Raw genomic sequence first — 23,565 nt, forward strand, 5'->3', positions numbered from 1 at the left:
GACATCATAATAAAGACTATAGGCTTACTGGATATTAGAACCGATGCTTTGATATTCCTAACTTTGAAAAATGTATAATCCTAACTGGCTGTTAGGATAGGCCTATAGCCTATTTAGAATTAAAATAATTAATAAAAAAGTTATTATAGTAGGCTTATATCTTATGAGCCTTTTTGTGTTTTTTTGTTGTTTCGATAATATCTACATTTTTTTTATTTTTTTACCACAGACCCTCTCAACAAGACCTTTTGTCATCATGGACTTAATTGTAAGAAAAGTAATACTGAACCCTTAATGAGATGCCTAATGTGTTTTACTGTGTTTCCATTCTTTTTAACAGCCTCTAGTTTAAATTGATTTCTTTTCATGCTTGTGCACTCTTTATTTCCACTTCAGCAAAATTTGCGAAGAGAGCAGCAGCCTACAGCTTTAACTCCGTGCGTCAGTGAGTTTTGTCGTGATTAAATCGACGCCGAGCTCCTTCTGAATGCTGTATTGGATATCTGCATGAAGAGGATGGAGAGACAAGGGACAGCCTCTCTGTCGTTCAGAGGTGAATCTCTTCAGCACCTCCTCGATTCCGTTCTTGTGCGCCCTTTAACATCTCCGCTCTCCTCTGCTGGGTAGGTCAGTCCCTGCGCACATCACACCAGGGGCGCAGCGCAGAGTCGTGCAGAGCCAAGCGAGTGGAGATTGAGTTGGAAATAATCGTCCCACCTTTAAGGTCCGTTTTTTTCTTTTCAGTCATGCTGACATCGCTGTGGGATTTCGAGCCGGAAATTTCACATTGCGCAGAGGTTTTCCACTTCGATGCTGGTGAGAAAAAAAACTTGAGTAATATCTGAAGATGGAGAAGGTGATTCTGTCATGGATAAATGCTTTCACGAGGTATGCTTTCGTTGTTTTTGTAAATAGAGAGATTAAATCCAGCTGCAGGTAAAATAGATGATTAATAGCAGAGAGATGGTAAAGTCAAAGGATATCGTGATTTCTCCATTCAAACGAAGTTGAACAAGATTTGTCAAAATGAACATGAGCGACATTTTCAGCAGTATTCACTCCAATGTAAACTGTGATGTCTCCTCCATTACTAGTATTTTTTTTTTCAAATATATGTGAAATATTTTTCTTGAACTAGAAATAATGTCGACTCTGTAAAACCAAAGTCTGTGAAGATTGCTTTTCATGAATTTACTGACTTGACCTTATTCTCATTTGAACCTCCATGAGATACATTGACATGATTTACAATCAGCATGTTTAGAAAAGCTGAATGCCTTTCACCAGCTTAAAGTCTAAATCCTTGTGAAATTCATGGTCTTGAGCAGATAGGGAAAAAACTACAATCTAGAAACTTAAAGTATAGCAATTTCACTGAAACCGTATTCCTCCTGTTGCTCTTATTGAAGATGAAAATGTCTCACTTTTTTAAACTGCACTGGTCTGGTGTCATAAAGGAAAATGACCTGTTGCACAGGGAGCCAAAAACACCAGAATTTTAAAGTTTGAAAAATAATATGTCCTAACATGACAAAATACAACCAGAAGTAATATAAGACTTTTGTTAACCTCAGCAACAGAACCACTGGATGCTTTAAGAGAGCTTTATGATGCTTCTGCAGAAATCATTTATTCTAATATGCTAGCTTATTTATGTAGAGCTGTTTCTCCCAACAGGTTGCCAACTGTTACATTATACAATCATACCACATGGACTAAATCAGATGACACTCATTTATGGACAAAGAGGCTATGTTTTTATTGATTTTGTCGCCTGTTCAACCACTGAAAAAAAAAATCCCACAGGACTCCAGGCAGTGTCCACCCTGTCCTGCTGCCATGGTGAAAATGACACACTTGCATCATTAAACCTCTCACATTATTGGCACCAAACTTAGTTGTCAGACCATGTTTGCCTCCCGTGTATTGGCAGTGACAAGCACTTCAATCTGACTGTGGCACCGCTATTGGCAGTACAGTGATTCCCCCTCATTCAATTACTTAGGCTGGGACTAATTTACATCCATGCCCACCCCCCCTAATAAATTGAACAAACGTGTCAGTGGAGAATGCAGAACAGCAGATCATTTAGCGCTATTTGAAGGGCAAGCGATTCCTCCAGGGAGAGCTTACGCCTGGAGGGTGTGCGGAGTGATTTCCCTTGGTAGCAGTGCCTGACCAAATAAACACACAAGGAAAAATCTGGCCTCCAGCAGAGAGCAGTGCCTGTGGTGCTCTTCTGTACACACGCCTATCAATCAAGCCTGGTCTCAAGACGGAGGATTCAGATAGAAATCTATAAAATCCCCTCAGGTAAGACATGGCCTCAGGAGTGATTAGAAAAAGGATTTTTCTTTTTCTTTTTGAGACTCAAGTAAGCATTACTCACTATCTGAATTATGTAAAGATTAGCTTCCGTTTGCAGATTTAAGACGTCACAGAGATTATTGTATTGTTTCTCATCAGTCACCCCACAGTGGAGCCACTCGTCACATTCAGATCAATGGCTTCAACAGACTAACATCCGTCAGCAAAAGGTCTTCATAGAGGAAGGAAGAGAGACTACACTCAATAACTGATGATAATGATGACTATAGATCTAAATTTCCCTCTTCTGGAAAGCATGAGATCAATATCAAAACCTTTATCAAGTGGGATGGTTGTGTTCTTCTTTGTAAGTGTCAGGGTTGAAGAAATCATCAAGTGTTTTAAAAAAAAATGCTTTACAAGTATTGATGTGTCTTTTAATGTGCAGGTGAGATGTCATAATCCTTAAGAGACAGAGAGAGACAGTGAGGCATCATGGACTCCTGGATCTTCCCATCATCCCCTCCGAACCTCTCGGAGCACCTCATGTACGACAGCTTCATGCAGGGCAACGAGTCCGACGTTCACGGGAACTACACGGACCACACCTTCAACCGGACCAGCACTGTGGTCATCACCTGCCTGTACTTCCTGGTCTGCGCCGTGGGGCTCTGCGGAAACGCCCTCGTCATCTACGTCATCCTGCGCTACGCCAAGATGAAGACGGTCACCAACATCTACATCCTCAACCTGGCCGTGGCCGACGTGCTTTTCATGCTGGGCCTGCCGTTCATCGCCATCCAGTTGGCGCTGGTCAACTGGCCGTTTGGCCCCGTGCTCTGCAGGGTGGTGATGACTGTCGACTCCCTCAACCAGTTCACATCCATCTTCTGCCTGATGGTGATGAGCATAGACCGCTATCTGGCTGTGGTGCATCCCATTAAGTCCACCAAATGGCGCAAGCCTCGCATGGCAAAGACGATTAACTTAACAGTGTGGGGCGTGTCGCTAATGGTCAACCTTCCCATCGTGATCTACAGCGGTGTTATCACAAAGCACGACGGCTGCTTCTGCACCATCGTGTGGCCCGAGCCTCAGGAGGCCTACTACACCGCCTTCATGTTCTACACCTTCGTCCTGGGCTTCTTCCTACCCCTCATGGTCATCTGCCTCTGCTACCTCTTCATCATCATCAAGGTGAAGTCCTCTGGCATCCGCGTGGGCTCCTCCAAGAGGAAGCGCTCGGAGAGGAAGGTGACCCGCATGGTGTCCATCGTGGTGGCAGTGTTCGTCTTCTGCTGGCTGCCGTTCTACGTCTTCAACGTGACCTCGGTGACCGGAACCATCAGCACCACGCCCATCCTGAGGAGCACCTTTGCGTTTGTGGTGGTTCTAGGGTACGCCAACAGCTGCGCCAACCCCATCCTCTACGCCTTCCTGTCAGAGAACTTCAAGAAGAGTTTCCAGAATGTGCTCTGCCTTAAGAAGGTGGGAGGGTTGGATGAGGTGGAGCGCAGTGATAGCCGACAGGACAAGTCTCGCATGATAAATGACCCCACGGAAACTCAGAGTACTCTGCTAAATGGAGACCTGCAGACCAGTATCTGAGTGGAAGATACAAGGTATCACTTACATGAAGATCTCTGTGACACTAATAACAGTCCGCTGTTAACATCTCTTAGGTGACATTACAGAAGGAGAGGATGGGATTAAACACTGGACACCGATGTCACAAAGGAACATGTCACTTATTGAAAGTAAAAAAAAAAAGACCAAGCCTGACAGGACAGTTCCTCTATCGTCCTTCGATGTACATTTGGATCCATGGCTGTAAACAAAAGCATAAAAAAACAACAACCAGTAGTTCAAACTGTGTGCTTGATGCCGTAAATAAAAAATAAATCTGTTTCTTCTCTGTGTATTGACTCCGAGGTGAGGTAGAGCTGACACTAACGCCTACTCGCAAATGGTCCCCTTGGTGACATGATTTTCCCCTGCAGAGCCAGGATTATATTCATAGTTTACGGCGAGGGCTTGTGCCAAGTTTCTCCAGACTTTGGTCGTGGACAAATAAGAACTACCAACGTGCTTCGATGCTGAAGAAAAACACATTACTTCTCAAAACCGGCATCATTATCATTCCTCTGATTTTTTCTTTTGTGTCATATGAAGGGTTTTCCTCTGGAGATGTTTTGACTCTAACTAACCGAGAGACCGCTTTATAACATTCATTTTTATTGTATTTTTATTTTTTTTTACACAATGCCATTAATTATTGTGTTCTGTAAGTCCAACAGTCTGATTTAATGTCTGACCAGTTTTACATGTGATGCATATGTATGGGATGTAAATAACAGTGTTAAAACCTGCGCCCTGAGTTCAATATATCTACATGCATAATTTACATAACATTAATAGCACTGGCTCAGTCAATAAGCGGGGCCAGCTTTTAACCAAAGTGCTGCTATGATGTAGAGGAACATATATATTATGTTGTAAAGTAATGTCCCCGTATGGAACAGTGTTTTATCATGGCTTGGATACCATTATGTATGTATATAGTGTAATAATGTTGTTGTTTTGGTTTGCAGTTGTTACTGCTTTAAAAAAAAAAAAAAAAAAAGCCACATCGCATGGTTCTAAATTATTCAATATGAATGGTGAGTGGTGGCACGGCTTCATGTTTTTATGGCACCTGAGGGCATAAAAAGCAGCTCAGCTAACATTTGGTGAATGATTATTTTAGTACAATTTCCCCACTTCCTATCTCCCAGTCCCAGGCAACCTGCTGACTGACCTATTTGGATAGAATTACAAGCAGCAGATGGGACATTATCCAAAAAGTAGTGATTAAATATGGACTTAAACAACTTTATTTCTTGCATCTTGTCAGTTTATTGTAGTTTTACTTTCTTTATTGCAGAAACAACACATTGCCAGTCGTTTTAGTTACTTCTGTTCACCTGTTTCTTTCATAAGGGGCTTAGCTTGCTGCCCCGCATCGCAAGCTCACTTTGTATGCTGATGCTGACCCATTGTCCTCTTATGATCCGTGGTGTGTAGGAGGCCACATTTCAACTGTCTGTGGGTGTCTTAGTGATGTGAATTTGTGAAGGGCTAGAACACTTGTCCTCAAGAGGCTTCGGTGTTCCTTTATCGTCATCATCACAAACACCATCGTGCTGCTCCAGGAGCCCAACCTGTCACCCCCCCCCCCCCCCCCCCCCCTCCCCCACCAGTCTGTTGCTGTGGTCAGATTACTATCTTTATTAAACCTTTACACATGCAGGCTCCCTCTCATGCACCAAAGCCTGTGACAGATTATGATTTATGTGCAATGAATCCTGAGCGTGTTCCATCGATTTAAAAGTCCCAGACTGACGCTTTCTAGCAAAACTGTCAATAAGTATGTTTATACAAAACTCAACACATGCAAACTACTCACACACCGTCTGTGTGTTCAACTTCCTCTTGTGTGTCAGTCTTGGTACACAGAACTGCAAACAAACACACGTTATTGTAAACCCCCAGCCATGACTAATCAAATTCGGTCTCCAATCTCTATCCCTGCAGTATTGCAGAATTTGTAACATGGTCTTATTACCACTGAAACCATGCACCTTTTTTTGTATCTTGTATTTCCATAGCAACAGTGACTGAGACTTTTGGTCCCATGGTTACATTCATTAGCATAATAATAATAACAGAGGGATGACTCTGGACATGAATAATGAATGCAGACATTGCTCAGATGACTGAACGCATAAAGGGTGCTTTAACATTACCGTGCACCGAGCTTTTCAGTTACATAAAACCTGGTTTACCTGTAAAGTCTGTGTTCAAAATGTGAAATAAATGTAGAATAAAACAAATTGCTTAATGTATCATAACTCAGACTAGAAGCTTGGTTTGTACATGATCCTCCTACTGTTGTTGTAGAGTTAGAAAAAGTACTTCTTTCAACAATGCTTAAACATTCATTTGAGCTGTTTTTCTTTGATACATTTACATTCATACTGCAGGTTTTCTACTGGTCCTATGTGCGTTTATGTTTATTGTTGTTTTATTGAGATATTCCCAAATGCTAATGTCTCATCAGCTTTGAATACATGAACCCAGCTGTTCAAAGTTGTGTTTCTTCTGTAGAAAGTTGGCATTGTGTTGTTCCAGTTTCTGCTCTGTTCAGTTGTATGTAAGAAACACATTTGATGGAGCAAACAAAGGTTGTGTACAGTTGTGTTCAAACTAAATAAAGTATCAAGTGACATGCAGTCTTGTTTTCTGCTGGTGCAATATTGAGGTATACCCCTCTTTACAAAAATCATTACACTAAGATATCATTTATTAATATGAAAGCTAAAAAAAAAAAGGTTTATTCAATGATTGATTGTTGTTGCATGTAAAAACAGGACAAAAAAAAAGCATTGAGGCAGACAAGTTGTATAAGTTTGTGCTTCACATCGAATCATTTTTTTTTATTTGAACCACTCGCTAGTATTAGAATTATTTTTTAGCATTGCCCACATTTCTCGATTCAAGTCTGATGTAATTTTTTTTTATCGGACCTCATCTGAGCTACTTGGTTTGACCACAAGGTGGCGCCAAAATCCAATTTATAACTAGCGCCGGACCGATGCCTGAAATACTGCGACCTAAGGTTTTATACAAAGCTCAAAGGGAACAGTGCATGTTTGTCATTGTGTTAAATTATCCATTTACTATTTTTAACTTCAGAAAACACTCTTTATAAACCAAAAGGCTTTTCTGCTTTCCCTTACAGTCTCATTCTACTGTAAGTGTACACTGAGAGTACCAGAGGGCTGTTAAAGATGGCCACATATTTAATGCTAGGAAATATCCTCTCAAAATGAAGAGAAGTGTGAAGGGAAGAATTACACAAAAGACAACACATACGCCTTCCAGTTTTGTTCTGAGTTTAATCACTGAAACTGATAATGAAGCTCTCCATCTTCCTTTACGTTTCAGCTGCGTCCCTGAATGTCCTTGGGTGGCCTTAACTGCTCCATGATACATCAAAACCAAAGTGCGAACAATTCAAAAGTCTTTGATTTTACTGGTCAAGACACCCGCCGTTGCCGTCCAGCTGAGGTTATGCAGCAGACCAAAGGATATGCATGTTTGTTTTCAATTACAGAGCAGCTTAACAACCAGGGGGTTGTGGGTTTTTCTTTTTTTTTTAAATGTGGCATTACTTTGTGAAAGGTTAGAGCCCTCATCGTATACATGACTCCATTTTTTTTTTATTCTGTCTTTTTCTTATACATACACAATCAGTGATATTCAAACAAAACAGACCACAACACCCTGACGTGTATGTGCATTATCTGAAGTCTGACTTGACAGCATACTGATTGAATAGAGCACTGGGTTTACTGCACTGCAGAGGCGAGACACACCACGAACCACACCAGTCTGCACCAGCCACACGGTTGCCATGGAGAAGATTAACACTGATGGATTCAGAGCCGGGCTGTGGTCGCACAGTGCCCATACACGTGCAATGTCTCTTAGCCTCTTTATATATTTCACATGATTCTTTTTTTTCCCCATACAAGAACAGAAATCCTGATGAGCAACAGGCCTTGAGGCATTACTGAGGGTAAATTTTTCACATTTTTATAAGATCATGAGAGCCCAGTCGCATGCAGTGATGTTAAGTAGGCTTTTTTTTTCTCTTTTTTTTTTTTTTGCACAGAGCATCCAAGGTGTTCAATGAGGAGAGACCACAGCATTCTCACATACAATAAGGACCTCATATGGAGTTCATGTGTCGGAGTCTTCTCTTCAGAATGTCGTACGAAAACCCAAAGCTCACATTCAACATACAATTCATAAACAGCAAAAGGTGAGCCAATTTAATCACCACCATCATTATACCAACAATTCCACAAGAATGAAAGTATAATACGTCCAAAAACATTTCCAGTACCAGGACAGCGAGGGACATATGACTGTACTGAAAACAGAAAAAGAAAGACACTGAAAAGAACAGTATACAAAATTCAATGAGTTGCTAAAAAAAATAGATATTCCCTGCCCTCAACCAGACTTAAAAATAAAAACAATCAACACAGTAAATAATGGAACATGAGCACACTCAGGTCCAAATCTGCTTAGTTTCCATGGCAGCACTTCCCCAGCAACTGGCAAAGGCAGCGCCTCTAAGCTCTCCCAGGTTTTCTTTGCTCTTAAAAAATAGATGTATACTAGATTCATACAGTATCTCATAACTAAAGTCACAAATGATAAGAATCATAATCATACCTTTAAAAATGTTCTTGCAAAGTTCATATAATACGTTGATTTTATTCTTTTTATTCTTTTATTTTTTTTTTTTGCATTCAGTCCCGTATGCATATGACAACAAACTGTCCTCCATGATGTCTAAGTTAAATGCTTGGTCAGTTGAAACGAGAGCACCATGGGAGAGAAATGGAGAAATAAGGGGGGGGGGGAGGGCGGTCAGAATACTGTAAGAAAAAAATCCAGATGTGCCCGATCAACATGACAGCCGGCCAGGCTCAGACTCTGCCCCTGCAGCGGGATGGGAAGGGAGAAAGAGAGAAAGTGAAGGGTGTGTGTGTGTGTGTGTGGAGGGGGGGGGCCTCTTCACCTTTTCCCGAGCCTGGAACCAACGACTACCTCCTCCTCCTCCTCCTCATCCTCCTTCTCCTCCTCTCCATTTGTCAAGTAGATGCCAAGAAGTAGCTCAGTGCTTGATTTTTTTCTTTTGTAAGGTTGCATGATTTCACACGTCTTTTTTTTTTTATTTCAGTTTTTGTCCTCCACAGCTGGAGGAGCAGACTGGTAGTCAAAGAGTTTCAGGTAGGTTTGTGTGTTTTTGTGTCTCATCCTGTCCCCAGTCCCTGGACTCTGTCATTAGAAGCAGTGGTTCTTCGCGGTCAGTGGTCGCAAGGACTACTCATACTCAAGGAACTGTTTATGGTAGAATAAGAGATACCTGAGGGGAGGGGGGGGGGGAGAAAGGAGAGAAACATGAGATATCGTCCTGTTTTGTACATTCGAGTCCTGCTAACGTCCTGTTTCTGTTCTTACCCTTCACTATCAAGTACGTCCTTAATGCTGGCCTTGGTGATAATGGCATCATCACATTTGAACCACTGGTCTTTGTGCTGGCGGATGAAGCTGGTGTAGTGGCCACTCTCTAACGTGCCTTGGTGGTTGACCACCGCAAACAAGGAATACCTTGAATAGAAAAGAAAAAGATGTGTGTTTTTCACTTCAGTCTGAATTCACTTTAACAAACGCGTCAAATCATGCAACAATATTCCACTCATACGTGTCTGCATTCATTTAACAAGCACCTTTCATACTGAGTATTGGCTCCACTACAGGCAGCCTGTCAATGGTATTAAGACAGTAAATTCCCCGCAAATGTCTTGGAAAATGAAAGCTATTGTAACTGCCATGGCTGAAGAAAACTAAGCAGCTTTTAATAGGCTTCAAATTGATTTCATTTGGAGGAGTCACAGCCCGGTGCTTCAGGTCATTAGAGTGTGCTGCTGTGCTGGAGTAGACATTTCTACTATCATTTCAGAGCTGCTATGAGGTTAATAAATCATTGGGAGTATTCCCGAGGTACTCACTTATTGTCGTTGTTTAATACATCAACCGTCTGCTGATACTGCCCGTTCATTCTGCTCTCTTTACTGTGGGACAAAGAGGAATAACAGTGCAGTTAGCTTTGATCATGCTGCATGCTAAACAAACGCTACTATGATCCATATATCCACTAGGTGGCAGAGTTATCCTATCTATGAAATCTGATATAGTCTCTGCCTGTTCCTCTAATGATCATGTCGAATTGAATGGATGCTACAGTCAGGGGTGGGGCCTGCAGCAGCATGCTCCTCTGACACTAGTAAATATTTATAGGGCACATTCAGTAATGCTGTTTTGGCAAAGATACAAATGTGTTAGACTTCCATTAGAACACAAATTTATAGATTTATACATAGTATGTAGATGTGTAAACATTAATATGTACCAAAATCTGTTAAATAAGCTTCCAAAAGTATTATTATTTTTTTTTTAATCAAACTGAAGTTTATTATATGAAAACTGGCAGCACAGGATCCACTGTACATATGGAGAAAAGGGGGCTGCTTGCTGCACACTAACCTGGATGCCATGAAGGGCGTCATGTCCAACTCTAGAGGGAAGGAAACATATGTAGTGATCTTCCTCCGCAGTTTAGCAGAGTGCTCAAACCGCTGGGGACGGCCAGAGAGGGAGGATGAGACAGGAGAGAAAGGGGGAAGGGGCGAGAGAGAGAGTGGGGGGAGGGGAGAGAGAGGACACGCATTTAGAAAGAACAGGCGTCATCATCACAACATACAAAATACAAACGGTGAAAAATAAATAATAAAAACATGTTTCCCAGCCCGGCCGTCACACATTAACACATCCATATCAAGATAACAACAGGCCTGGATTGATCTGCTACAAGCCCGTTCCTATGAATATCATAAATACATTAAAGGCCTCTGATACTGTAAGGATAAATAAAACATGCACAGTGGAAGACAGTAAGAGTCATTAAAATCATAGGTGTCCTGGGACATGTTGTGAAAGAGGCTATAGGGTAGGAGGGTAATGCACCAACGACTGTGTTGGATTATGAACACACCTACACACAGCCAGTGTAGCAGACGGCCAAGTCACTGCTGAATGTGACGTACGTCTGCAGCAGGATGTGAGGTAGCATACACACAGGGCCAAATCCAAATAAACATCAATATCATATAGCAATTAGCATGGACACAGTTCAAATGAAAAAAGGGTAAATAAAGGAATATTTCTAATTCATTTTGTTTCATTGTTATTTCATCTTTTTGTTTCGTCATTGACAATAACTTTTAGACCTTCACTGAATCACTGATGAACTGATTTGATTTAATATAACTACTGTATGTCATTTTGTATCACAATCATCAGACTGTTGCTCTGCTACTATCTGACGTCACTTTATTGGCTCATATATATTCTTCATTCATAGTATAGTATACAACTATTATATTTTATAATATGAATTGTATTATAAACACATTTCTCATTATTAGAGTACATTCCTCGTTAATGCTTCCGTGTAGTTAAAGTTATGTGTGTAGAAATGTGTGTGTTTGTTTCCATATATACAATGATTTATAACACTTAATTGTTATCATGATCACGACTGCAAGGTGTACTTTTTATTTTTCTGTTTCATTTTCTTGTCTCCTTTTTCAATGGTTTCTTTAACTCACTCCTTCCCTAACTTTCAAACCACTTTATGACACCTGCACTCTTCTCACACGTTACCTCATAACACAAATAAGTATGTCTGCCTTTGACTTGAGCATCCCAACATACAGTACACACACACATCAAACATGTATGACTCGTTTATTTTTCACCATTCTCTTTCTACTGTAATTTCATAATAACATTTAGAATTATAGATTTGTTTGGTCTTTCATCTTTTCTCAGTATCTCTAATCCTGTCCTGCTTCACCCAAACACATCTGTTAAAATGTAGCGTTTGTCTTTAGTGTCATTATGTTGACATGATATTTTATCAATGAAAACAACATGATGTATTAATTTCTAGTTTAGGGCTGTGTGATGTGACACGGGCCTGTTTACTCCAGTATGTGCTGTTTGTGGAGTAATGAGTACAATGAGATGATGTGAGTGATAACAGGACTGTGTACCCTTAAATCATCAAACTGTCACATGCTGACGGATAATGCAACGAGGGATAATTGGCAGCACGCAGTCAGCGGCTGACTCACTTTGAGATGGAAACATGCTACGATGGGGAGCTTCTTCATTGTCAGCTGTTTGGTGGACTCCTGGTAACTATGGCAACCGCCGCACTTGATTTTGGCACTGCTTCCTAGATGCTCGGGCCGCGTAAACCTGCAGAGAGAAGAGGGGTGGGAATAAAAGAGATGAAGAGAGGGTGTGCATGGAGAGAACATGTGGGCAAACAAGAGAGAGAAGGGGAATATATAACACTGGGTATTGTTATGGTTACAATACGATGACATCACTGCGTAACACATTACGCCTTTTGCACCCTGCACACATTATTCTTGTCCTCCAGCTGTGGAATAAAGTGAATCTGTAAATATATAAAGGTAAATGTGCTTCAAGTCTGCCTGCAGTGTTTTGGTGCAAAACCTCTGACTGTTCGTCAGCCCACCCAACCCAGAGCCCTGCTGGTATTGCCAACGTCTCTATCACCACGGCAACAGTACCAACCAGTTCTGTACCTTTAAGAGACTTGCTGCAGCAACTAGGGGTGTGTGAGGAGCTGCAGTACAAAAAAGAAGAAAAAAAAAGTCAGAAGGAAAGGAGGTGAGAGAAGGAGAGGGGGAGGATGAGTCGAATGCGAGAGGTAGAGAGTGAGGGCATGGGGGAAAGGGAATTAGGTGGAGATGGAGGGGGGTTGGGGGGGGGGGGGGGGGCTGATGAAATAAGATAAGGAGAGAAGGAAAAGAAATTGAAAGAATGAAGCGTCAGTAGAGGAGATATGAGAGGTCACACCTGCTCTGCCAACCTGGTGATGCTTGAAGATTAAAAACAGGGATAACGGGGATGTTGTGCCTGAGCAGACAACACATGTGACCCCACAAACAAGTGGACGGATGAATGAGATTTATTTCTCAACATGTGGAGAAGATTGATAACCAAGAATTTGAACAGGTGGAGGAAGGAAAAGAGAAAAGTAAGCCCATTATAAAGAAAATTATTCAACCACTGCAGTGCATTCGTTTCTTTTCAAATGTTTTGACAATGATTCATTTATAATCAAAGTTTTAACACAAACAGTGTTATTGTGAATCAGGACAGAGAAGCAGATCTATTAGGCCATGTGTCTGCTAACGAATGTTTTGGGTGGCAGCGTCTATTTTCTACTAAAGCAATGCAGTTCAGCGTTTTCAGAGCCCCGGATCCAAAACACAAAAACACCCTCGTTGTTCTGTCCCTGTGCTCAGTTAAAAGTAGATCAACTTTTGGAACACTGCTGTACTCATCAATGTCACTTCTCCCACTATGACCAATAAAAATCAAGAAGGGGAGGGGCTTCCAGTATCAGTTTTATCAACAAGAACAGCAGATGAGAGACTAAGCTTAGCCAGGTTTAGTTCATGCACTCAGACTTGTTTTTGTTTTTTCCCAGTGGTACTATTTCCAGGTCTAGAGCTCATAATGCCAGGACAAGATGCCTTTTGATTTTTTTCTTTATAAAATGTCTAAAAATTAATTAATCATACAGAGAAATTAAAAACAGACTCAAGAGTCACTACAAAGGGAAGAACAAAGTGCAGCGAGACAACCTTCTCTACTAAGAAAGATAAGTCAGTTAGAGGCGCTCTGAAATTGAGGTCATGGGCACTTCCAGCACAAATAAATGTTTTTTTGGGGGGGCAGCGTCTTAGTAGTTTGTAAATCGAAGAGGTTGAACTCTGGGGTTTTTGCAAGAAGTCCCACTGATTTTTAAAATCTTTGTTAATTGAGGTGTTTGGAGATTTACTATCGATAGATGTTCAAATAAATAAATGAAAAGAAACAGGAAAGACAACCGAAAAACAGAAAAAGACAAGCGGTACCTGCGTAGGCAGTCTGTGAGCGTGGTGGACCCCGACAGGTGGCTCTCTCCGTTCACCGTGCTGCCATCCCCTCCAGGGCTGAGAGGCCAGAAAGGCGTGGACGAGCCCGGGAGATCCAGACTGATGTCCCAGAATGGATCTATCGTTGTGGACACCCCACTAAGGCAAACAAAGGAGAGAGAAGGGAGTCAACATTTAATACATGGTGTGTGGTTTGAGTGCCACTCGCTGCAGGTCATGATGAAAGGATGATGACATAGATAGAAATACATACAGCCTCTGTAGATTCCTACCATGTTTTTGTCCAAGACTGCTGCAATGTTGAATGTGTATGTGCCGGAGATCGACATTGTTCTTCAAGTCCATTTGCAATTCAGTGTGTTACAGTAGAGAAAATAGTTCTTATATAAGAATTTTTTTTTATTACCGCCTTATGACTGTGATGGACTCCAGCCTGAGGAAGATGGTGGTTTCAGGTGTAGAATGCATAAGGAACACACTTGCGCACCAGGGTTGGGCTTCCACACTTTACCACTGATTAGATTGAGTGCCGGTGATGTAATACCAAACTACACCAGCAGGTGGCAATTTAGGAAAGTAGGCATTCCTTTATCAGGGTGAGAGAGAAACCCTGCAGTTAAATGGGACCAATATGGTACCATCTCCTTGAAAAGCCAAGTAGGAAGTATTATTTGTTGCTCAAGCCGCTACGCATAAGTCATCTGCTGTCAAAAGGAGAATTATGTGATGGTTATAAAGGGGTCTAAGTCATGGCAGAATGTTACACACGAATATTGACTAGCTCTACTTCAGGGGGTCCCTTTTTTCTTTACTGTAGTGGCACGTAATATTGCAAGACTTGGCTTTCCTGCTAGTCTGAGCGAGGTGTTTTGCGGTTCAGTGCAGCGTGCTAGTGTTAATGTGACAGGACAGCTCCAGGGGGCAGAAAGGCAACGCTTGGGCTGTGCCGCTGTCTAGACAACCCCCCCCCCCCCTTACAGCAGCTCTGCAGGGACCAGGCCTTTAAGTAGGAACTGTGAAGAGGACACAACCAGTGGATCACCAGCACTGGGAAGACAGGAGGGGCCTTTGTCGATAAGCACGGCTGTGAGAGGCGAGAGCAGCATCGGAAGACAACACGGGTAGAAATGGATGATGGATGAATGAGTAGATGTAGATATGATGGGAGGTGGAGCGTAGGTAATCATGGGGTGCTCAATGGAGATGAATGAGGAGCAGACACAAACGCTTTGTACACATGTACTCGACAGCCTGCCCATGAAATGTTTTCGAGTAGCTCTTTCACACATGACCCTCACAGCAGGGGTTCTCCAGGAGGCAGGACATGGCGCAATAAGGATATCTTTAGGATTCCTTGATGTTGATAATGGTGGACGAATAAACAAAGTCTGACGCTATGATGCCAGTTTTTGCCTTTACATCGATGCTACATCTAACTAGAAGTATTCACAGTAGAAACGAGACAAGAACACGTCTGAAAGTTGATTAGCATGAAACAGCTTTGTTGCCTGCATGAAGATTGAACGGTAACGCAGCTATCGCAGGACATAAACGCCATCACCCGTCTGCTAGCTTGCGTCGAGTCTTCCCGAATACTACCAGCTGCGTTCACACATCGGCAGAAAGAGTCTTAAGTATAAAGTCGTGGTGAAAAATTCTGCTGTTCCTGTATTCACATGTAGCTCACCTTGACAATTTGAGGAGATTTTCTAGAGTTTTGTGCGTATATGAGAAGGCTAACACAAACTCACTGGCAAACTTGACAGGTAACGTCCGATTGCAGGCCCCCAGTGAAGATTTGGTCAATGATGCAGTTACAGTGGTTGGGATTGTTGGCCTTCTTCCCGTTGTCGTCTCCTGTGGACCGAAAAAGAGAGCAGAAGGTATAAATACACACACACACACACACACACACACACACAGAGATAACAACTAGAACCTCTGAAGGACTCCGTCTGGCCCTCATTTTCACTTTCCCCTCCCCCCTGCAGCAGATCCTCCCCCGACACTTCACAACTCTATGGATTCTCACTTTGGCTAATCGAAGCGAGCCTTACTGCAGGGTGTTCGGGTGAGTCAGCCTGTCATTGCACTGCAGCAGGGCCTATTGGCATTCTTTACACTGCCTGCCTGCCGTCCCCTTGGCACACACCATTGTCAGTCTCCTTCAGTACGATTCCAGTGAAGTAAGGCACTGCGCCCTTTTGGTAGTTTTAAAGGTACAACTCCATGTGCTAGAGCAGAGAGAGTAGATGGCACAGACTGCTCTCTATCTCAACTGACGTCGTCCTTTGTTTCCTATTGCCTCTGAACAACCCACAAGACTGTAATGATGGAATCACCACATGCAAAAAAAATCTACATTCAACCCTTCATATTAATTTCTTCTTTACCCCAAATGCAGTATAAACAGTGTGAATGATGGTTATTTAGCTTACTGATGGTGTCTCCTTTGCAGTGCCTGTGTAGTACATCCAACGCAGCGATGAGGAACTCGTGGGCGTCTTGCTGCTCGTAGCCTGCGAGGTGACGTGCATGAGTCCACACCAGGTGCAGCAGCCGGAAGGGAATGTGGGGCGAACGGTGGCCCGAGTAGAACTGAGAGCGCAGAGGGAAGAAGAAAATTGCGGAGGTGGTGGAGATAAATAGGAGAGGGCGGTTAGCCTAGTTTTTCCAGATGATACTTGCAACATTATATTCCCCTCGTGTCCTATCTGATCGCTAAACTGCTCACGGTTATCTATAATTCATCGCAAAGCCATGATAAAGATTTTCTGTCAGTCAAGGAGGTTTTCTGACGCTTTTAACAACTTCTTTCTACAGGACTCTTAAGCCTGAGAGTTCTGCCACATGTCCCCCTGACAGCACCACCTCTAACGACAGCACATCCACGGGGAGGAGAGGTGTGAGGGGCATGACAGGGAGGACAAAGTGGTTGCAAAATGGGGGCATTTTGGAGCAAGAAAACATCAATCTGTAGAGCGCACTGCCGAGTCTTTGGGTTGCCATGGGGATTTTGTTCGAGCGATTGACAGTCCAGGTCAGGGTCAGGAGAAGTGGGTAAGAACGTGAGAGAGCCGAGCAGAGTGCAAACACTAATATGGAGTTCCAAGCAGAGCTCATTAATGCAAGAGAGGGCTCTCATTTCTCAATACGTAGACCTCGCTTTACTCCCCCCACCGCTCTGTTGGGGATGTGATTGAGCTGTGAGAGGGAAAACATGCCACAGTGACGTCTCCTGAATCTTACAAACTCTGCTCCTTTTAGGCAGTTTGAAGGTGGTTGACAAACGAAAGGCACTACAAAAAGATGAGGAAACAGGAGAGAGAGGGAGAGGGGAGTGTGACTGATCAAAGCCGGCCGTGCCTCTCTCCTTCACATCTGAGAAGCTGTGTGCGTGTGTGTGACTCTGCAGAGCGAGTATGTGTGTGTGTGTGTGTGTGTGTGAGTCTCTGCAGAGTCAGTAGAACGTTGTTGACAACAATACAGAGGTAGGTGACAAAGAATGAAGGAAGGGAATAAAAAGTACCCAATGAAATTAGGAAGTTTGGGCTGAGGCGTGGAGAGAATCAAACTGTGTGGTATAAATAATATTTTTGTATGAAGGACCCCGGAATTTTTCCGTCTCACACACAGCTGAGTACTCAATCGGCGTCTGCCTCCCTGGGTGACAGAGGTGAGCGATTGCCTCCTTCATGTGTTATGTAGCTGAAAGGTTCAGCAAAGCGAGACAGGGCAGAGCTCTATGTGTGGGTGTGTGTGTGTGTGTGCGCGCGCTTGTGTGTTGTTAAGGAGGGTGGGGAGGTGAGGTGGGCAATGACTCAACTCATTATAGCACCACTTGCCATCTGTGGGCCCATATATACTGGGAAGTGAGAGGGTGTAAGAAAGAAAGCGCGGCAGTGTGGGAGCAGACATTACAAAACATTCAGGGGCTGATGACTTTGCTAAATTGAAAATGCTAACTTTGATTTTTGAACAACTCCAATGTAAATGGCTCTGCGACATCATTTGCATACAGTGATAAGATTCAATTAAAGGTTTAATTGCTGCATTTTGCTCGTTCATTCGTATATAAATCTGTCTATTCTTTTCAAGCTGAATTTTCCCTCCTCTCTGCCTCCCTCTCTGGACTCGGATAAATAGCGCAACAATGACTCAGCCTTCTGCAGTGGGTTACACTGCAAGAGAACATCCTGCGTTATATTCTCTGAAAATTATGTCTTATTTCTAATCACACGTCCTTCTTGTCTTTGTGGGATTGAAAACCGGTCGACAAAACGAGTTTCAAGCAGGCGAACTGTGTGCATCGTACCTCCTGAAAGAGCTGCGACATCTCACACACCAGACAGGAGTTCGATTGCATCTCGCACTTGTGTCTGTCGGAGAGAAAGAAGTCTCGCAGCAGCGGTGTGTGTGTCAGTGCCTGAACAATACAGTTCATGAAACACGTGTTGCCCAGGTTTATTAACCCGCGTAAACCTGCGTGAGGAGAAACAAAGAAAAGTGTGAGAACAACAAGGCAATGGAGTACATATATAGATATATCATGATTCATACTGCTGGTAATGGAGGGGATTTGAATCAGGCCTGAGGACACAGATCATTAACTATTCATGAAAATATCAATACTCTAAGACATTTCCTCAGGCAAAAGTAGCAAATATAGCCTAGTCACAGATTTTGAAACTTACTGCCTGTGTGTGTGTGTGTGTGTGTGTGTGTGTTATGTGATAGACTAGATTTCTTGGGAGCTGGTGTCCATTGCACCAGCTTTATATAAGTTCTGTCCTAAGTTAGGATGCAAAGTCAGCTTAAAACCACACACTGAAACTAGTTAGTTATATAAGTTGTGTCATTGTTTGATTGCACCAGGGAGACTTGAGCGTCATGTCCAAACTAATTAAAATATTGTGACAGAAAGTAAATTTTCACATCCTGTGTCAAATTAGTGAAAAGCCCTTTTCTTCAATCAGTGTTTGTAACAGCTGCCTCTCGTGCTTAATTTTCTCTGAACAGACCAACTTCTGTTCACTGCAATCAACTTACAAACAACAACAAAAAGGTAAGTTCAATGATTAGGGATGACTATAACATACAGCCTTCATCTACAGCTAGTGTAAAATAACAACAACATATGGTACTACAGCAGTGCTCTATTATTGAGCTGATTATATTAGAACTTTTTTTCAGGGTTGTAGTCTCTGCAGGGAACATGTTGCAAACACAAAATGGTCAATAAAACCCTCTGCTCTTCCTCATCCTCTTAGTTATCCCACCTTTTAAAACTACGCGTTGTAATAATCGGTATTTTACAGAGGATGTTGAACGAATTGGGAGCTAGGTGTTAGATTTAAGTTGTACCTTGTGCCTACGTTGCATCTATCTGAACTGGTGCATCACCTAAAATGTAAGTAATGCGTGAAGTCTTTCTTGTAGTAGGCTATGTTTAAATTTAGGAACAGCTGGTGCGACCCTGTTCTGGTTATCGGCCAGGAATATAAAATAAAAAAAACATCTAAAGTCAGGTAAATGAAAAGTGTATTATCACCTTCCACGACGTTTTATAATCAATAAGTGGCTAACCATATACTGGTAGGTAACATTCTGCATACTGTAAAAAGAAAATATGCTCTGCTAGCCATAATAAACCACACGTGCCCTGTAGCACAAACAATGTATTATACATGTTAAGTTTCATACATAAAAGTCAGAGGCACTTTCAGTTTCAGATGGTTTTTTGTTTGTGTTGCTGGAAAATTAACAATGTGGTGTTTGGTTTGCTCTGCCAGCAAATCAGTGTGTATCCTGGAGCAGACCCCAAAGCTGTGAATGGATTCATTTAGAGGGAGAAAATAGAGTTACAGTCCTCCAGTGATGGCCAGTACAACAGGTGAGACACAGCCAGGTCTTGGGTTTTTTCCAACTAAGCGGGGCTTGGGTCTGGAAGAGAGCGCTCAGCGAGAGCTTTAACACTTCACACTGGTCCTGGTGTGCACACACAAACACGCTCACATAGACATAGTCTACTGCCCAATCAGGGCTACCAGCCAGGCTCTTTAGAGATACACGGGGGTGAGGAAAGGCAGGGGACATTGGGTTGAGCAAAAGATAAAAAGCCAGCTTGTTCACTTTCAGAGAAACAATAGAGAGAGCAGGAAGAGACCAAAGCAACAGATCACAGAGGAAACAGAACAGAAAGAAAACAAGTTCTGGGGAGACACGATACAAATGCAGACCCGCTGTGGTGTGCATGCAAGAGTGACCTCGAGTGTAGAGACACACAGCTCTAAAGAATCCCGACAGCGCACACACACAGACAGACACACACACACACACACACACACACACACACACACACACACACACACACACACACACACACACAGTTGTCTGTGGCTGAAAAAGCTGTGCAGACTGAACAGTCCAGCCCACCTATGGTACAGTTCGTAGTGATTTTCCGCCGCTTTGGATTGTGTCGTAATAATTCTAGCTCCCTCTTGGTCGGCTCCCATGTCGTGTATTTCTCCCCGATGCCTGCGGATGCAAAGAAACACAAATGTGACAGAGTGCAGAGATGTCAGTAGGCCTCGTTTCAAATGCTCAGCAAGTACTCTGACAGAATACAAAAGGCTATACCTTGCAATTTCCAGGCTTTTCTCTGTTCCTCTTTGGCAATCTGCTCCATGTCTTTGTCGTAGATGTAGTCTTGACACACAAAACAATATATTCCACCGTATAATAAGTCTATCGCTGGGAGCAGAGAGAGAGAGGGAGAGAGGGAGAGAGAGAGAGGGAGAGATTGAATCATGATTACAAATAGATTTATTTTCCACCACAGTAACACACATTGGGTTTTATTTTAATCCCCAACCTGGCTGGCACAGTCAGCCTCAAGACAAGTGCTTTCCCCGCCCTGCATTATCCACTCACTGCAATACGTTTCCATCCCATCGCTTGCACTCAACAATTCCAGGAGATGTGAGGGGAGCAATGATGGAATAGGTGTATTTGTCTCCCACCCCCCACCTGGGCTTTCAGCTAACACACCATCCTCTTCCATTCTCAAACTCCACGGCAACAATACCTCAGGCTCTGTTGCCGTGACAACCTATTTTTAGCTTAAACGGACATATTTCTGGTTTTGGTGCTACCCACACTGAAACATTATGTAGAAAAGCTGACTGGTGGATGTCATATTGTCATCACAATGCAGGGTTTCCTTTGAGATTGCATGTGTACGTTTGGAATAAATCGTGCAAAAAAACAACAACACGTTGTTGACAAAAGTGTGCTCATCTATTCTCTGCATGGTAATGAGGCTCTGAAAGGAGAATTTTCTGCGGAGGACAGCAACAGAGTCAAAACAAGAGGAAGTCATAGAAATAGGATATAGACTGATTGATGCACAAGACAGGCAGTAAATAAAGAACCTTCGTCACTCCAATGTATGGGTGGGGATCGATTTAGCTATCAATACTTTTCTTTTATTTGGTGGAAAGACGAGATCACAATACGTTTTTACAAAACTGTTGTTGCTTTAACAGTTACGTGTTGGTTTTATAGATGAGGAAATCATTTACTGAATTTTAATTTAAATATCTGTTTTTTTAAATATCATGGCATTAGTTGTTTTAATGATGTATTATGAGCTGATTAAAGATTGTGTGAAGTAGATAAAAAAAATGTTATTCCATCTGTAATATTTCTTCATATGGATGTGAAAAGATACATATTTTTCTTCAAAGCAACCATATTCAGCCAAGTTTCACGCCAAGAACCAGAATTTCTATTTCTTGATGTTACATTTGAACACATCATGATGACATTGTCTGACCTTTGCCTTATTGGCTTTTTACTGACCCTACCTTGAACACATCATAATGCAACCTTATGCCATCTTGGTTAGTTAGCTAACTTGCTTTAATCCTGACAATTTCAACATTACTAGTGTTAACTTAAAGGACTTTTTACAAAGTCTGGGCGCGCTTAGTACAGCTGCTTAATGTGGAGGAGGAGGAGGGTCTCAGGGTAGCAGTGGAGGTTGACAAGTTTTTTCATCCTGAAAAAAGTCAAAGGCACTGCCTTCTGGTTTCATTAAAACTACAACACTGATGTGCTTGGCTGTGGAGGACACATGTTTCCTTCCCCTGGCAATAAATTATTTTGCGACATAAATTGCATTCCGCCTTCTCCTTATCTTGTGCTATGATAACATATAGCAACACTTTATTAAGAAAACTTTATTAAACAATTGATGTATATTTGTGCACCAGGGATTTGATTCAAAGGAGGTGACTCGATTTGAATTACAACGTTACTTTATAGGACACTCACATGTCTTGACAGCAGTATCGATAACATTAAACGCTATTTATTTTTGGGTTTTGATCCCCATCCTTACTCCTGTGAAGGTGGAGATCAAATAAAAGAAACTGAAAAAAAAGAAGACAGGATAGCTGAAAGAAAAGGTGTGACAGGCATTCAGAAAATAAAAGAAAGCAGTGGAAGAAGGCATGAAAAGAGTCACTGGGAGTGAGGCTGTTAGGAGATGGCAGTTGAAAAAGGTGGAATAGGAGTCCTGAGGAGGATGTGTTTCTGTCTAGCAGGCATGGGAGTTTGAATAATTTGATTAGAAGTAGAGAGGAACAGAGTGCCAGTGTCAGAGAGGCTCCTGTGGAAAGCTCAAAGCTAATTAACACTGTAGCCATCCACTTGGGGTGTGTGTGTGTGTGTGTGTGTGTGTGTGTGTGTGTGTGTGTGTGTGTGTGTGTATGTGTAACCAAACTGTTGAAATCCATTAAATCAGCTGAAGCCATTCACAAAAATACCAACCCTCCTTCTCCTGTCTTCCTTATTCCTATATTTAGATTTCCGTGCCGGGGTAATATCAAAATCGTGCTCATTAGTGTCATTGTCTTATTTAGCATAATTAGCATGTAAGGTTAAGGCAAGGCATTCTAGCAGCTGTGGATTAGCAATGTCTATCCTTCCCTGCTGCTGTATGAAGGGGAGGGCTCTAACTTAAACCCATGACATTTGACTGGATAAGACGCTCCCACCAGAATGGTAATGTGCTGCGGTTAGAGAGAGGTTTAGCTCCCTGTCTGCTCAGAGGAGGAAGTTGCCCAAAGTAATGCTGTAATCCTTCACTGATAATAGCGGATGCTGCAGCGGGCCACAGGGGTGCATGTGAATGTGAGGGCTTACGTGATGGGATGGAGTCTTGGACAGTATAAAACATTATCATTCTTCAACTTCCGCTCTGGTGCAAGTTTCATTTTCAGTTTTACAAAACCATGATACACCTTTTTTTTTGTTTGATCAAAAGGCAATTTGTTAACTTAGGTGTGCTACAGAATGATTTCTCAAATGGCACAGTGTGCGAGTGAATGTGTGTGCATGGCTTACCTAGGTTGTGTCTCTTGTTTTTGGCGTGCTCATGGATGTGTTTCTTCGTAAAACAGCCGAAAAAGACGCAATAGAGACAAGAGTGGAGCCGGTTCAGGTGGGCGCCACACATGTGGCAGATGCACGACTTGGCCTGCAGAGAAAGAGGGGGATGGGGGGAAAGGAGCGGACGGTCAGTGTGGTGAGA

The 23,565-nt window shown here is 42.5% G+C and overlaps 2 protein-coding genes across 6 annotated transcripts in view; one reads left to right on the top strand and one right to left on the bottom strand.

The window, feature by feature from the left end:
- The first annotated feature begins 413 nt into the window (after positions 1–413).
- On the top strand, positions 414–4,085 carry LOC132954297 (somatostatin receptor type 2-like). 4 transcript variants are annotated; one of them, XM_061026829.1, is made up of 3 exons: positions 414–623; positions 745–888; positions 2,756–4,085. In XM_061026829.1, the coding sequence occupies exon 3, from the start codon at positions 2,803–2,805 to the stop codon at positions 3,913–3,915; it is 1,113 nt and encodes a 370-aa protein (XP_060882812.1). In that variant the 5' UTR covers positions 414–623; positions 745–888; positions 2,756–2,802; the 3' UTR covers positions 3,916–4,085. The 4 variants fall into 4 exon arrangements, with proteins under 4 accessions (XP_060882812.1, XP_060882816.1, XP_060882813.1 ...); XM_061026833.1 differs by having other exon boundaries at positions 745–816; XM_061026832.1 differs by lacking the exons at positions 414–623; positions 745–888 and adding exons at positions 898–2,313; positions 2,467–2,674.
- A 3,139-nt stretch (positions 4,086–7,224) lies between these two features.
- The window catches only part of usp22 (ubiquitin specific peptidase 22), a 29,152-nt gene continuing 12,811 nt past the window's right edge, over positions 7,225–23,565 (bottom strand). For both annotated transcript variants that reach the window (XM_061065363.1, XM_061065364.1), the window contains 12 exons: positions 23,379–23,511; positions 20,607–20,720; positions 20,403–20,504; positions 18,283–18,449; positions 16,406–16,565; positions 15,719–15,824; positions 13,947–14,105; positions 12,123–12,249; positions 10,471–10,562; positions 9,936–9,998; positions 9,385–9,534; positions 7,225–9,289 (listed from right to left, as the gene is read on the bottom strand). In XM_061065363.1, coding sequence (XP_060921346.1) covers positions 9,247–9,289; positions 9,385–9,534; positions 9,936–9,998; positions 10,471–10,562; positions 12,123–12,249; positions 13,947–14,105; positions 15,719–15,824; positions 16,406–16,565; positions 18,283–18,449; positions 20,403–20,504; positions 20,607–20,720; positions 23,379–23,511 — 1,416 coding nt within the window. In that variant the 3' untranslated portion in view covers positions 7,225–9,246. The remainder of the gene's footprint in view (positions 9,290–9,384; positions 9,535–9,935; positions 9,999–10,470; positions 10,563–12,122; positions 12,250–13,946; positions 14,106–15,718; positions 15,825–16,405; positions 16,566–18,282; positions 18,450–20,402; positions 20,505–20,606; positions 20,721–23,378; positions 23,512–23,565) is intronic.

The sequence above is a fragment of the Labrus mixtus genome, chromosome 20 (genome assembly GCF_963584025.1).
Source record: "Labrus mixtus chromosome 20, fLabMix1.1, whole genome shotgun sequence".
NCBI classification, from domain to species: domain Eukaryota; kingdom Metazoa; phylum Chordata; class Actinopteri; order Labriformes; family Labridae; genus Labrus; species Labrus mixtus.

Coding starts and splice junctions, on each gene's coding strand:
- LOC132954297 (XM_061026830.1), top strand. CDS start 2,803: ATGGACTCCTGGATCTTCCCATCATCCCCTCCGAACCTCTCGGAGCAC.